At 42.7% G+C, this 13,933-nt stretch overlaps 2 protein-coding genes across 8 annotated transcripts; both read right to left on the bottom strand.

The window, feature by feature from the left end:
• Positions 1-874: 874 nt before the first annotated feature.
• Positions 875-11,474, bottom strand: pbxip1b (pre-B-cell leukemia homeobox interacting protein 1b). 7 transcript variants are annotated; one of them, XM_053432500.1, is made up of 11 exons: positions 11,353-11,474; positions 9,627-9,703; positions 9,351-9,426; positions 9,015-9,088; positions 8,085-8,499; positions 6,893-7,141; positions 6,689-6,712; positions 6,137-6,189; positions 5,702-5,815; positions 3,696-3,930; positions 875-3,517 (listed from the first exon to the last, which is right to left on the bottom strand). In XM_053432500.1, the coding sequence occupies exons 2-11, from the start codon at positions 9,675-9,677 to the stop codon at positions 2,016-2,018; spliced, it is 2,793 nt and encodes a 930-aa protein (XP_053288475.1). In that variant the 5' UTR covers positions 9,678-9,703; positions 11,353-11,474; the 3' UTR covers positions 875-2,015. The 7 variants fall into 7 exon arrangements, with proteins under 7 accessions (XP_053288475.1, XP_053288482.1, XP_053288478.1 ...); XM_053432507.1 differs by having other exon boundaries at positions 3,840-3,930; XM_053432503.1 differs by having other exon boundaries at positions 9,351-9,423.
• Positions 11,475-11,588: 114 nt separating this feature from the next.
• Positions 11,589-12,883, bottom strand: lenep (lens epithelial protein). The gene is made up of 2 exons (XM_053432499.1): positions 12,570-12,883; positions 11,589-12,069 (listed from the first exon to the last, which is right to left on the bottom strand). Exon 1 carries the CDS (start codon positions 12,881-12,883, stop codon positions 12,689-12,691), a length of 195 nt encoding a protein of 64 aa, XP_053288474.1. The 3' UTR covers positions 11,589-12,069; positions 12,570-12,688.
• Positions 12,884-13,933: the final 1,050 nt, after the last annotated feature.

Genomic DNA, 13,933 nt, shown 5'->3' with positions numbered 1-13,933 from the left:
TCCCGTCAGGTGCAGGCTCTGCTCTCAGGTCAGCTGTACATGTCTATTAGCTCCAATGGAGGTCAGGCCTGGAAATGCATGCAAAGAAGAGCCATGCACCCACATACCTCTCTCCTCTCTGGAATCCAGCTGAGAGAAATCCATCATCACAACAGAGAATTTAAATTCCTAACCCTGACCCTCAGAAAGGAATGGGGAAACTGGGGAAACTTACAAGTCCTCAGAGTCATAGAGCAGTTCTACTGGGCCTTTATCAGGCTTCACTAGCTAGGTAAGTCATTACAGAGAGAAAGGTGTACATTAGGGAACATAACTCATTATAACATAATTAAACTTTATTTTTACACAGAGGAAGCAGGATATGGACAGAAAGGTACAGCAGTTTTACAATATTATAATGAAGAATGGATGTGTTTACTTGATAAAAAATGTAAAGGTAAAATCTTGTAAACAGGTCATTAGTCTTTAACTAAACCTTACAGTCTCTCTGTGTCTTTCCTCTCTTCTGCTAACATCAGCCAGCTTGTTGCTCTGTGTCGAGATGCAGACGACACAAAGACATCCGTGTGTCAGAGGTAGACTACTCCATGATCTACAGTCAGGACAGGGAGACAGGAGACTGCGTTGTATTGATATGTCAACAAACAAGCTACAACCTATGATGGACTTTCACCAGTTAATACCAGTTATTTATTATATTAAATGAAATATAAAGTCTCACCTTCTTTCCAACATCGCAGAATTATCACAGCTCGACCAAATTCAAGTGTATTTAACACCTGTGATCAACATCTAATAAAATGTGTAGATGTTTGTAGGTAAAACTTCTTTAATAATTGAGTAAAAAGAAGAAAAAAAACAGCTTTTCATCAAATGGATTCACCAAATTTATTATTCTGCTCTTATAACAATAATATGGGCAAATATCGACATTCAAACATACAAAGTCTTATGCTGCCAAAAAGCCGACACAATCTGTGGTTCTGCATAGTTAATAATCTCCGTGCGGCTGTAGGGCCTTGAATCAACAACACTTCATAAGTTAGTTGTTTTTTTATAAATCTGTTTGAACACTATTGTCCGAGGGAAATTTCCGAAATCTATTTCCCATGATTTAAGAGACTTGACAACCTAATCAAGAACAAATGTTACATTCAAAATAAAACAATAATTAAGAACATTTTAGTGCACAACACAAGTTCCGTACCTGAAAAGAAACATAGATGCTCAACATGTCAATATTTTAAGTGCGTGACAATTGTTTTATTTCACCTATATCATGCCTGCTTCTATAAAATAAGTTAACTATATCTGCATAGTTTTAAGACATTCAAAGCAATATGTACATAACATTCAAAGCCAAAATCAAAGCAGATTCTCTCTAATTTCACGTAAAATAATCATCAAACCATATCAGCAGTTCACACTCACTCCACTCTATATAACAAAACTTCATTCTTTAAATCTGTCAGGAGAGAGGCTTAAGAAATGACAACATAAAGATGACGTACTGTAGGAACTGATAAGTGAAGACATGAACAGTGCACGGATCTGTTTGCAGAGGAAGACGTGTAATGTGTGACTAAGACGACAAGTGGTTATTACAGAGATGAGTCAAAGCAGGTCAATCTAACAGGATTCAGAGAAGGAAGAAAATAACATTGGTGGTCAGTCAGTGATAAAACTAAGAAACTAGATGTGGAGTTTCAGCCTCTTAAACTCTCTTTTACGTCCGTCCCAAACAAATCTTATGATCTATAAGTTAGCCATTTCTCTTCTGCTGTGTGCAGGTGAAATAAAAAGCTTTCACCAAAACAGGTAAATTAAACTGTAAGTTGAAACGCCACCGAAACAACACGCAGAGGTGGTAATATAAGATCCTCTGAAAAAAAGGAAAGGATTAATGCATCCTTTATAAGCTTTTGTGGTCCAAAAACAAATGTTCCCTTTGAATAACCTCATCCGTCACTGCTCCTCTTTGCTGCTTTTAACCGATCCATCAATTCCCCCCCATTTCAGCCACGTCCTCGTCCGTTCTCCTTCCGTTTCTCCCTTTGGATTCCCTCCGCTTTCTCTGCAGCTTTCGGCACTGAAAACTTTTTTATCACGTCTCTTTCGAACTCCTCCATTTCTTCCTCGATCTCGCTGTCCGTATCATACCCGTTCTCCTCCCCTTCCACCATATCTTCCAGAATATCCCCCACGTCCTCCACAAATTCTTGAAAGCTCATCTGGTCGTGAGCAAAGACTCCATCCTTGAAGAACTCCGGAGCCAGCTTTCTGAGCTCCTCTATTTTGGAAGCATCCACTCCCGCCTCCTCCGCCTTGGCTAGGTAAGTTTGGAGGATGGCTTCAAACTCGGGGAGGGGGACAGGAAGCAGCCCCTCACTCTGAGCGCAGGTCTCCAATGAGTTGCAGTTCTGTGGTGGTTTGGTTTTGTGCTGGAGCCGGTCTCTCTGCTGGACCCAGTACTCAGGTTGTTCGAGGGGGGGGCTGCGGTGTGTGTGGGCGGCCTTCCCCTCTCCCCGCACACGCTCGCCATGGTGGTGTTCATCTTCATTTCTGTGAGAGCTTGATTTGACTTTCTTCTTGTCATAATTCTGATCTTTCTCTTTCTGCCCTCTCTTCCATTCTCCCTCCTTTTCCCGCTGCTTCTTCTCATCCTTCTTCTTCCATTCCTTATCATCTTTACCCTTCCACTCATTCTCTTTCCACTGTTTCTTTTCATCCTTCATTTTCCTGTCCTTACCATGATTTCTGCTATGATTTTCCCTTTCTTCCCACTGTTTCCTATCATCTTTTCTTCTCCCTTCTTTGCCATTTTTAGCCCTCCACTCACCATCTTTCTTCTCACTTTTCTCTTTCCCATCCTTCATCTCCCATTTGTCTTTGCCACTTTCCTTGAAGCCATCTTTCCCTTTCTTCCACTCCTTCTCTCCATTCCATTCTTCCCTCCCCTTGTGCTTCTCTCCCTGGTCCTTTCCCCTCTTCCGATCCTTCTTCTCTTGCTTACCCTCATTCACTTTCTCATGCTTCGTCTTTTTCCAATCTTTCACTTCCTTCTGATTTTTTCTCTCACTCATCTCTATCCATTCCTTATTCCCTTCGCTAACCTTCCATGACTTTCGTTCATCACCTCGGCTCACCTTTTCTTTCTTATTCTTCTTCTCCTTGTATTGTTTCGTTACATCGCTGTGCCTCTCCTGTTTACCTTCCTTATCTTTCACCTTGTCAGACTTCCCCTGCTCGTGTTTTCCCTTTTTCCATTCCGTTTTACCTCCATCTTTGCGCTCTTTGTTCTCTCCTTCCTTCAATTCAAATTTCTCTCTCTCTTTCCACTCCTTCTTTTCACCAGTGTCATATTTCTCCTTCTTCCAATCCGTCTTCTTCTCCTTCTGGTCCTTCAATGGTTTCTTATCCTCTCTCTCTTTAGTCGTTTCCTGCCTGCTTTCCTCGGGCTGACCACTTGAGGGCGATGTTGTGGACTGCACAGGTGCTTGAGCGGCTTCAGTGGCTTCTGAGGGAAACACAGGTGGTCGTTACAGCTTCAGAAGTGAACAGTGAACAGTTAAGTGAGAAAACAGAAGGATAATAAAATAATAAAAAGGCCACCGATTTCCCCTAACCTTCTACTAACTATCATCTTCTACATCTACCCTGCACCTCGGCCCCTCCCTGCCTCCATCCCTTTGTACCTGGGGAGCGTTTTAATTCAGTCCCAGTCGATCTCAGTGTTTCTAGTTCTTTCTGTAGGGCCAGGACAGACTCCAGCTCTCTCTTCATCTTATCATTCTCTTTCTGAAGAACAGGGAGAGATGCCATCTCTGTCTTCAACCTACTGTGTTCCTTCTCCACCTCCTCCCACTGCAGACGCTCCGTTGCTCCCTCTGCTGCCTGTCCCTTGGCCACGTTTAGCTCTTCTTGCTCTGCCTGTTTAAGGAAAAAGACAATCCTGTGAGAATGTGATCCAGAGACTTGTTTATATGCACTGATATAATCATGTACAGTGCCTTGCATAAGTATTCACCCCCCTTGGACTTTTTCCCCATCATGTACTGTTACTAACTGGAATTCAAATAGACTTAAATAAACTTTTTCCCGTTTGATCAACAAAACATGCATAGTACTTTGGAGGTGCAAAATAAATTTTATTGTGACACAAACAATAATGAGAACAAAAAAGTTGACATCTGTTGGGTGCATAAGTATTCACCCCCCTGTGTCAATACTGGGTAGAACCCCCTTTCGCTGCAATTACAGCTGCAAGTCTTTTGGGGTATGTCTCTACCAGCTTTGCACATCTAGAGATGGAAAGGTTTGTCCATTCTTCTTGGCAAAAAAGATGAAGCTCAGTCAGATTGGATGGAGACCGTCTGTGAACCGCAATCTTCAAGTCTTGCCATAGATTCTCTATTGGATTGAGGTCTGGGCTTTGACTGGGCCATTTTAAGACATTAACATTCTTTAATCCAAACCATTCCTTTGTAGCTCTGGCTGTATGTTTAGGGTCATTGTCCTGCTGGAAGATGAACCTCCGCCCCAGTCTCAAGTCTTTTGCAAACTGCATCAGATTTTCTTCAAGGATTTCCCTGTATTTGGCTCCATCCATCTTTCCCTCTATTCTGACCAGTTTCCCTGTACCTGCTGAAGAGAAGCATCCCCACAGCATGATGCTACCACCACCATGTTTCACTGTTGGGATGGTGTGCTCAGGGTGATGGGCAGTGTTGGGTTTTCGCCACACATAGCGTTTTGCATTGAGGCCAAAAAGTTCAATTTTGGTCTCATCTGACCAGAGCACCTTCTTCCACATGTTTGCTGTGTCTCCCACATGGCTTCTGGCAAACTCCAAACGGGATTTTTTATGGATCCCTTTCAACAATGGCTTTCTTCTTGCCACTCTTCCATAAAGGCCAGATTTGTGGAGTAGACGACTAATAGTTGTCCTGTGGACAGATTCTTCCACCTCAGCTGTGGATCTCTGCAACTCCTCCAGAGTAACCATGGGCCTCCTGGTTGCTTCTCTGATTAATTTTCTCCTTGTCCGACTCTTCAGTTTGGGTGGACGGCCTCCTCTTGGTAGGTTTGCGGTTGTGCCATATTCTTTCCATTTTCTTATGATGGATTTTATAGTGCTCAGAGAGATGTTCAAAGCTCTGGATATTTTTTTATAACCTAACCCTGCTTCATATTTCTCCACAACTTTATCCCTGACCTGTTTGGTGAGCTCCTTGGTCTTCATGATGCTGTTTGTTCAGTAATGATCTCCAACAAACTCTGAGTCCGTCACAGAACAGGTGTATTTATACTGAGATTAAATTGCAGACAGGTGGACCCTATTTACTAATTATGTGACTTTGAAATGTGACTTGTGAATGCAATTGGTCGCACCAGATCTTTGTTAGGGGTTTCACAGTAAAGGGGGTGAATACATATGCACTCAACACTTTTCAGATTTTTATTTGTAAATAATTGTGAAATCCATGTAATATTTCCCCCCACTTCCAAATGATGCACTATTTTGTGTTGGTCCATTACATAAACTCACGATGAAATAAATTTTAATCTGTGGTTATACCATGACAAAATGTAGAAAAGTCCCAAGGGGGTGAATACTTATGCAAGGCACTGTATATACTGTATTTGCACGTACACGCACAAACACACAGGGGAGAAACTAAGTGAAAGAAAGGAGTCACACCTGAAATTGGGCTTGTAGCAAAGAAATCTGTTGGTTCTCTTCAGCCAACTTATTTAGCAGCTCTGTACTGTCAGCATCTACTGGAGGTGGAGGGACCTCTGGATTAAGCCACTCCTGTCAACAAATTACACAAACAGTACAACAGTGTCAGGGCTTTGGAGGACTTCTCAACATCATTACAGTCTAATGGATAGGTCGAGAAGTGAGAGAACAGTACATGTTGATGAAATGGGGAAAACAAATCCAGAGAAGCACAGGAGGTAGAAAACAGCCAGAATACTGTCAGTGTTGTGGGTGGGCTCCGACTGAGCATATCTAACTAAAAAGTCTTGCCATGGTGCTTCTCGTCTACAACATGGCATGTATAATGTATCAAAGTTAGACAAGAAAGAACAAAGGAAGAAAGAAAAAATGAAATGTTGACGTCACACTGACCTGTTTTCCTGGAGCTTCTGAATCTCTCAGCTCCCTTGTCCCATAGTCACTCTCTGAAAACCATTATGCAAAGCTTTATTTCAATATGCAAATATACAGTGACAAAGACCACAAGCACATGCTTCTTATTGAAAAATGTGGCATCCACCCAATCAAGATAATGAGACAGGTGCTCCTCATTTGAAGGAAGGCATATACATTAATACTGCATAATATCATCACAATTAAATTAAAAGGTTAAGGACAATATATTCAGTGCTGGTTGAAAATCTTGTATCTTCACTTTAGCTCTTTTTCCATTTCAATGTTTACCTTGCCTTGTATGTGCTTCGAATGTTTTCATGCCATGGATAAACATAAACATTTATTTATATTTATATGCCTCAAGTGCAAACATTTTTCTTTCCCTCTTGTTCAGATCATTAAAACCATGCAGTGCTTCAAATATGGGTGTCAGATGCAAAACAATTTTACCTGCATGCACATACACACATACAAACACATGCTTGGCACTCATTTATTCCCTCATGCATACACAACCAAACAACCTACCCTCATCCAAGTCCATGAAGACACCTGCAGATACAATACACCTCAATTGCAACATGACTGTTATCTATTCCAATTCCATCCCCACTTTCCTCTTTACTTAACTAACTCAACTTTACTTAAACATCTTGAAATCCTTCTAAAATGACATTTATGAATTAGGACTGGATGCTTTCCTTAGCAACGGGTCAAAATTGCGATGCCTACCGGAGAAAAAGATGGTGCCGAGGCCTAACAGGATGACGGCACCAAGCATGCACTTGTTCACAGAGAATCCGCTGTCGTCGTCTCGCTGCGGCACCTGAAACTCTTCCTCTCTTTCCTCTTCCTCCTCTGTCCTACCGATTCGGTCCAGAGCCGCTAAGAGAGACGTCCGCCTCCTCCTCACCTCTGGCTCTGCCTCCTCTTCCTTCCTCTCAGTTCTCTCCTCACCCACCTCGGAATCCACGGGGGAGTCTGGAGCAGAAATGAAAAAAGCTGAATAAAAAAAAGCTGATTTTGACAATTTACAAAGTAAATGTGAAACCAGCAGATCATTTACTTTGTAGACATCCACTGATGTATTGATTATTTTGAAGCAAAACTGTTGCACATTAAAGGGTACAACTTTATGCTTGCTCGAACAGAGGTGATATTAGATAGATTAAAGCAGGTATGGTGCTGTAACTGGTCTGATCTTGCAGTATGAGATCTCTTGGGACGTAAGACTTGTTTCTTTTGTAGCTCTGCTGTGGGTTAGGAACGTACATGTTAATTTGCCCAAATGCCATTCCTTAGTTTCTATTTAGCTGCATATGCAAGTGATTCAAATGCTACATTTGGAAATTCCTGGCACCTCGAAACAGTGTTTTAGCTTTCTAAATTATTTGCATCCCACACTGCTGTTAAAGAGCACTGCGACTATAAAGAACACTGCAAAGAACTCATTGACACTAAACTCGAGTTGGTAAACAAAGAGCCAGTGAAAGAATGCACAGCAGAGCAAAGGAAGAATTTTAATGGTGTAGAACAGAGCTACAGACCAAAAGCACCACCCTGCAAAAAACTTTTAGGAGGTCCCGGTCCCTCTGAAGCCAATTTACTTCTGCAGGGTGTCATGCAGCCTCGCTGCTGAGCACATGCAGAGTTACTCTGTCACATCATGCTCCCTTCCTCATACCGACCACAGCCTCTCCAGACAACCTCTTGGCCCAGATACTGAACAAGTCCATAACCAGCTGGTCCACCAAGGACACTTCAAACATAAATAAGTACATATGGCTCAGTCTCCAAATAAAAGAGCAAAGGATACAGGCATACCAGGTGATAAGCTTTCCCATATAACAATACAGACAATAAAAATAAACTTGAGGTCATTCAAATAATAATGTAATAATGGCGTCTGAGTTGCTGTTCATACCTGCCTGTTTCCCTAAGTCACTCGTTCTTGGAGACAGGTCTGACTCATCTTCCTGTTGTATCTCCACACCGTTGATGTGGTGCACCGTTCCTTCCTCTGCGAGCCTCTCTTCTTCTTGTTCTTGTGTAAACTCGCCCCCTCCCAGAGTCTCTGTTGTCAGCAGTGAGGCTGGGGGCTCATCAGGGGAGGGGGTTATGTGGGTGTAGGAGTCACAGAAAGAATCAGGGTCAGGGCTGGACGGTGCTGGGCCCTCGGGTGGTGCTTGAGAGTGGTCGAGGGCATCTCTGCCTGGAACAGAGCTGCCGGAGTCTTCCAATGAAGCTGGAACCGCGGCATCGCTGAGGGCAGGTGGCACGGAGGTTTGTTGCTCTGTGCTTGTGTCTCCAATTAGCTCCACTGTTCTTTCTCCTGACACCTGTTAGGTCATTCAAATTCCTTAATTCATAACACTACCACTCAGAGATTAGGGCACCTGATATTTAAGCATTTGGGGTTTTAGCTGTAGGAAAGCAACGGATTCAGAAACAAATGTTCAACATTTTGGGAAATACGGTTATGAAAAGGGAGAAGATTGATACAACTCTAGACTTAATTTGATCCTGGCAACCAGAGGAGGTCAATGGCAGAACCGTGACATGTGCCTTTTTTGTGTTATTGAAAACCAGACACACAATCGCAGTGTGGTCCATCTGCATGAAGGGAAGCCTGCCACAGAGTCGAAGCGATAGATAACTATGACCTGTACCAATAGCTGGGTACCATATATAACTGCTCTTTCCTCATACAGGATTCCCAGAACTTCTTTAACATCAAATTCAACAACTTTTCCTGGGACTTTCCAGACGGAATTCCTTCTGACTCAAGGACACAACTCTGGCACAATTAAAAAATGATACATAATTAAAAAAATGATGTGTATTCATGTCTTACCAGGTGTTCCTCCACAGGGGAGCCCTCTGTGGATGCTTCACCTCTTGCAGCCTGATTTGCTCCAGATTCTGGCTCTTGACACGCAGACACAGGAGGAAAGAAGGGAAACATTTAAAGAAACATTTGCAATGGAGCAATTCTGACTTCAGACAACAGCTTGTATATGCAGAGTGAGGGCCAGTGGTGATGAGGCCCATTCTTTTTCACTTCACTTTTAGAATGTGAAGAGTTAAGGCAAGTAAGAAAATGAATAAAAGCTAAACTATATAATACGTAAGTATGGAAGACATCCCTTAGTAACCCCTCAGTGAACCTCGGATTTATTGTGAAGAGCACCTGCTGCAGATGTAAGACTTTCTTCATGATTCTCTGTTTCCTCTGCCAGAGGCTTCAGGGTTTCAGCGACAGTCTCCTAGAAGAAAAAGCGACAAACTATACTTTTTTCTTTTAAAAAAAAAGGAAAGAGAGGCAGAGTCTTATCATAGAAAACCTAGTTCACATTCAGGTGACCCAAAATAAATCATATGGGACAAGGTGTTAAATAATGAGCTGTCATTGAGTTCATGCACAACGACTCTGTGTATTCCTACGCTCTTTACAGTGTGGTGATACCTCAGGAGTGAGGACGGTCCAGCTGCTGTTCGCACTGTTGCTGCCAGACATGACCCCCTGGAGGCTTTTCCTGTCTCCTGCAGCACAAGAAGAATGACCAGAACAGATTATATGATTAACTGCCTTCATAACCTTTGGGTCAATGCTGATGACAAGATAAAACAACCTCAAGTGAGCAGATTGTTCAGAGAACTGTCACAGTGTCAGTCCTGCAGCTTTAAGACATGATCGTCCTTTGTTTACACCTGTACAGGATTTGAATATGTGCTTTGCGGCGAGGCCTCACCCATTCTGGAAATAAAGGACTAATGGAGCACGGTGTTAACAGATTGCTCTGTGCATGTACATGAGTGTGTGTTTGAGTGTGCAGGAAGTCCCAATCCGCTTGAAGCATTCAGTTCTTCATTAGTAGTTTGCCTGTGTTGTGTGCCTTTTGACTAGCTGGGAAATGTTTCAGTGGAGACACGGGTAACTAAGGCCGGCACCATACTGGAGATACAGGCAGCAGAATGGGCCGTCCATGTCCAACCTAGTGGCCTGTTGAATAGATGTGTGCAAAAGAACCAAAACTGTATATTTGTCCAAAGCACAGGATGCACAAAATTACAAGATGCCATTTTTCTCTTGTCTGCAACTGCAGTAGCGTATTTAAACAACGGCAGAGGATAACATAACGAGAGATATTAACTGGCTGGCTTTCTTCTGTGAAAGCAGGAATGAACAAAACCATTTGAGCCGACGTCGCGGTGGATAATGACACACATCACTCCCCAGATTCAATTCTCTCCTCGCTCGGCAATTTAGGTCTCCTAATCAAGTGGCTCCCGAGAGAGGTCTACTGAATCCAGCCCGAGGCCCGGGGAGCATTGTGGAGCATATAGGTTTAAATAGATACCGGCTAAATATAGCTGGAGAGAAATTGAGTTGAGACATTGAGAGGGAGCGAGCAGGAGATGGCGATGGAAGACACAACAGGGGCAGCAATGTGATCTAATGACAGTTTTAAAAGAGTTTGCAGCTTTCAACAGACTGAAATAAGTGTCACTGCCTCTTTTTTCCTACGATCTGATCTTTATGAGTGGGTGTGGCTTCAGGGCACTGATCAAACAACCATTTGGTATATTAACACAATGATTCTGCTCAAAATGTGTTCACTTCCTTTCGGCAATTTCAATATTTTTACTTGTATATACAGTTTTTTTTTCATGCACAAAAGCAGTCGGAAACAGCTGTAGGCCTCCTCATATCATCTTGGAGTGAGTAGGGGATAAAAACACCAAAAAAGGTCAAGAGAATAAGGCAGAGCAGAGGAGGAGGCTCCACGTTCACAGCAGCTCACACACACACACACACACACACACACACAAACATACAGACACACAGCATCACCCATAAAACACACAGGTTATCAAACTGGGACAGGAAATGTCACAGAGAAAGAAAAACACCACGTCTTACATTAAAGTCAGACAAATGGCGTCTTCGACTCGACGGTGGAGGCCGCAGCTGATGAGGTAAAATAACCTTAAGTGTCGAGTAAAATTAAAGAATTGTTGACATTCGCCATTAAATACAAAACTTTCCCCACCTTACAAGTCGGTCTAGCCACCAGGAAATCAGAAAGTGGGTGAAACTGCGCAACGGAAGGAAAAATGCAAAACAACCCGACACGCGTGAACACTTCCTGTTGGAGGTAAATAGCGTTAAAACGAAGAGGGGTTCTCACCGTGGAGCGTCGCTTCCTTCGGTCTGACGCAGAAACTCAAACACGCGTCTGTCTGCCTCCTCTCATCCAACTTGGGGAACTTTCCTCCCGGACACTCGCCCTTCTCGTCCAATCGCAGGCGGCGCTCGCTCCGGTCCCGCCCCCTGCATGGCGGCTCGTCCAATCGCGACGCGGCGTCACCAGGGAAGGCTTCCAGGTTGATTGACACATGCAGGTGATAACTTCGGGTCAGTTAGTTTTCCAAGAGACACTTGAAAAAGTTCACACCGCTGCTCCGCACGTGTCCAGGTTCATACAGATACACAGATCCTCCGTTTACATGTTTAACAGTTTGTAAAATCCATCCACTGTTGTTTTAAACACATAAATCATCCAGTTTAACACTATGAAGAAATGCAGCTCTGCAAACTTTTTCAAATTAAACCAATAAAGTCATATTCTTAATAAAAACAGGGTACCTAAACTGTTATTTAAATTAAATTATTCAGAAAAAAATGAACAAAAATGCAGACAATATATATTTGTTCTATTTATTCGTTCCTTTATTCACGTCCACAGCAGTTTGTCTTGTACAGTGAACTTCAGCCGTGTCAGCCGGTCGTCCAGATCTAAGATCATTCAGGGAACTTCCAGAAACTATAACCAACCCCACAGTGAACATCTGAAAACGTGCAAGTGTGTTTCCTGAAAACCCAACAGGAGCATCGTTTATAGACCCTGAAAAACAGAAATAACAAAATAGATCTGTGCGTAAGCGCATTGGACCATTTTTATGATTTAGTCAAACTATTCCTCAATAAAACTGAGAGCCTCTGTGATCACATCATTTATATACAAGGGCGTAACTTTGGGTTGAACATTATGAGGGAGACTGAGGTCAAAAGGCATCATCAAAAAGTTAGAAATGATTATTTCTTACCAATCGCCTGATATATAGAACCTTATATAGAACCAGTATCTATACACTTACCAGATAATACCAACTAGCTAGCAGCAAAAGTAGATACAAAAAGATCTGTCTGGAAAAAGCTGTTCTTTGTTCATGCTAAATCAAATCGAGAAAACCAATCACTCTATCATGTTTTATAGCAATCAATATGTTTCATTCATTTAATTGATTATAGGAGGGTTGTACAGGCCGGTTTTGATTGTTAATTACCGGTATATATCAGAAATTTTACTCCACCATCTTTTTATGAGACAAAATTCATACTTGCCAATGCTTTGCTGATCAAACACTCATTTTTGATGAGATTAAAGATGGTTGAAATTGACAGGAGCCAACGGAGACACAGGGAAAAATGATCTACTCCTTGATCTTCTCCCTCGCAGTCGGTCAGTCCAGGATCTCTTTGATGCACCAGCAGCAGAGAAGGAAATAGAGGCACTCCTTCACCGACTGGATGAAACTGAAGGCAAAGTTTCCTCCCAGGAAGTTCTTGCCCCGTCCCAGACCCATGGCCATGTCCCGCAGCTGCTGTCCCAGGGAGGAGGAGGGCATGGCTTGCGGAAGAGGACGCTGTGGATGCATGGCTCCGCAGAGGAAAGGGGAGCGATAAGGCAGGAGGCAAGAAGGAGGGTCTGGCATATGGGACTGGACCAGGTTCGTGCGACAGCTAAGGGTTAGCTCCTCTACTTATAACCTCCTATATGAACTGCAGGCAGCCTCCACTCACATCCTGCTGTTTCTAGACGCTCCTCTGCTTTCAAACATCCGCTGATTGATTGAAGGCCTTGTTTACCTTTTTCTGTGCACTGCCCCCCCACTCTTTTGTAAAATTCCCCCCCACCACCACCCCACAGACTCTCCAGGCTCTAACAATCCCTGAATCAGCCCCCCCTTGTTACAGCTTCGTCTGTCCACAAACAGGAGGGTTCCAGCAGCTCCAGTCACACCCCAGCACTACATCCCACTACATTGTTTCAGGACAGAGTGTGACAGGGGATCATACTATACCTTCTAGCATTGTGTGCTGTGCTGGTGAATTTTCCATCCAAGTTTTTTAATTGATAGAAAAATTAAAGGAATCTAAAAATCCTGTTTAACATTGGTTATAAATAATCCGGTCAAATATACATTTATATCACTAAAATTAACACCCTACAGTTGTAAACCTCCACTAACCATTGCGGTTCAAGTCTATGTAATTTTTTTCTAGATATCACATCACAGGAACCTTTTACCTTTGACCACTGCAAATGTATCAGTTCATCTTTGAGTCCAAATGATAACTGGTAAAAATTTGAAGAAATTTGAAAGGATTCTCTTGGGGCATTTGTAAGATAATGTTTGTATCAGGTGAAATGAAATCCCCTACTAGTGTTCCTTATATACAGTATCACATTTACCAGAAAGAGAGGTCACTGTAACCTCAAAATCAAATCAGTTCATCCTTAAGTCCAACTAGACATTTAAATCAAATTTGAAGAAATTCCCTTGAGGCGTTCTTGAGATAACGTGTTCACAAGAATGGGACGGATGTTGAGACGTATGCACAACCGAAACGAAAAAGTCGTGGACACAAAGGTATTAAAGGAATCTGAACACTCTGGCCAACTAGGAAATAAATACGCGGGTCAT

Source organism: Pleuronectes platessa, chromosome 10 (assembly GCF_947347685.1).
Source record: "Pleuronectes platessa chromosome 10, fPlePla1.1, whole genome shotgun sequence".
Taxonomy (NCBI): domain Eukaryota; kingdom Metazoa; phylum Chordata; class Actinopteri; order Pleuronectiformes; family Pleuronectidae; genus Pleuronectes; species Pleuronectes platessa.
The sequence above is the reverse complement of the archived record's forward strand: the minus strand, read 5'-3'. Positions and strand labels throughout refer to the sequence as shown.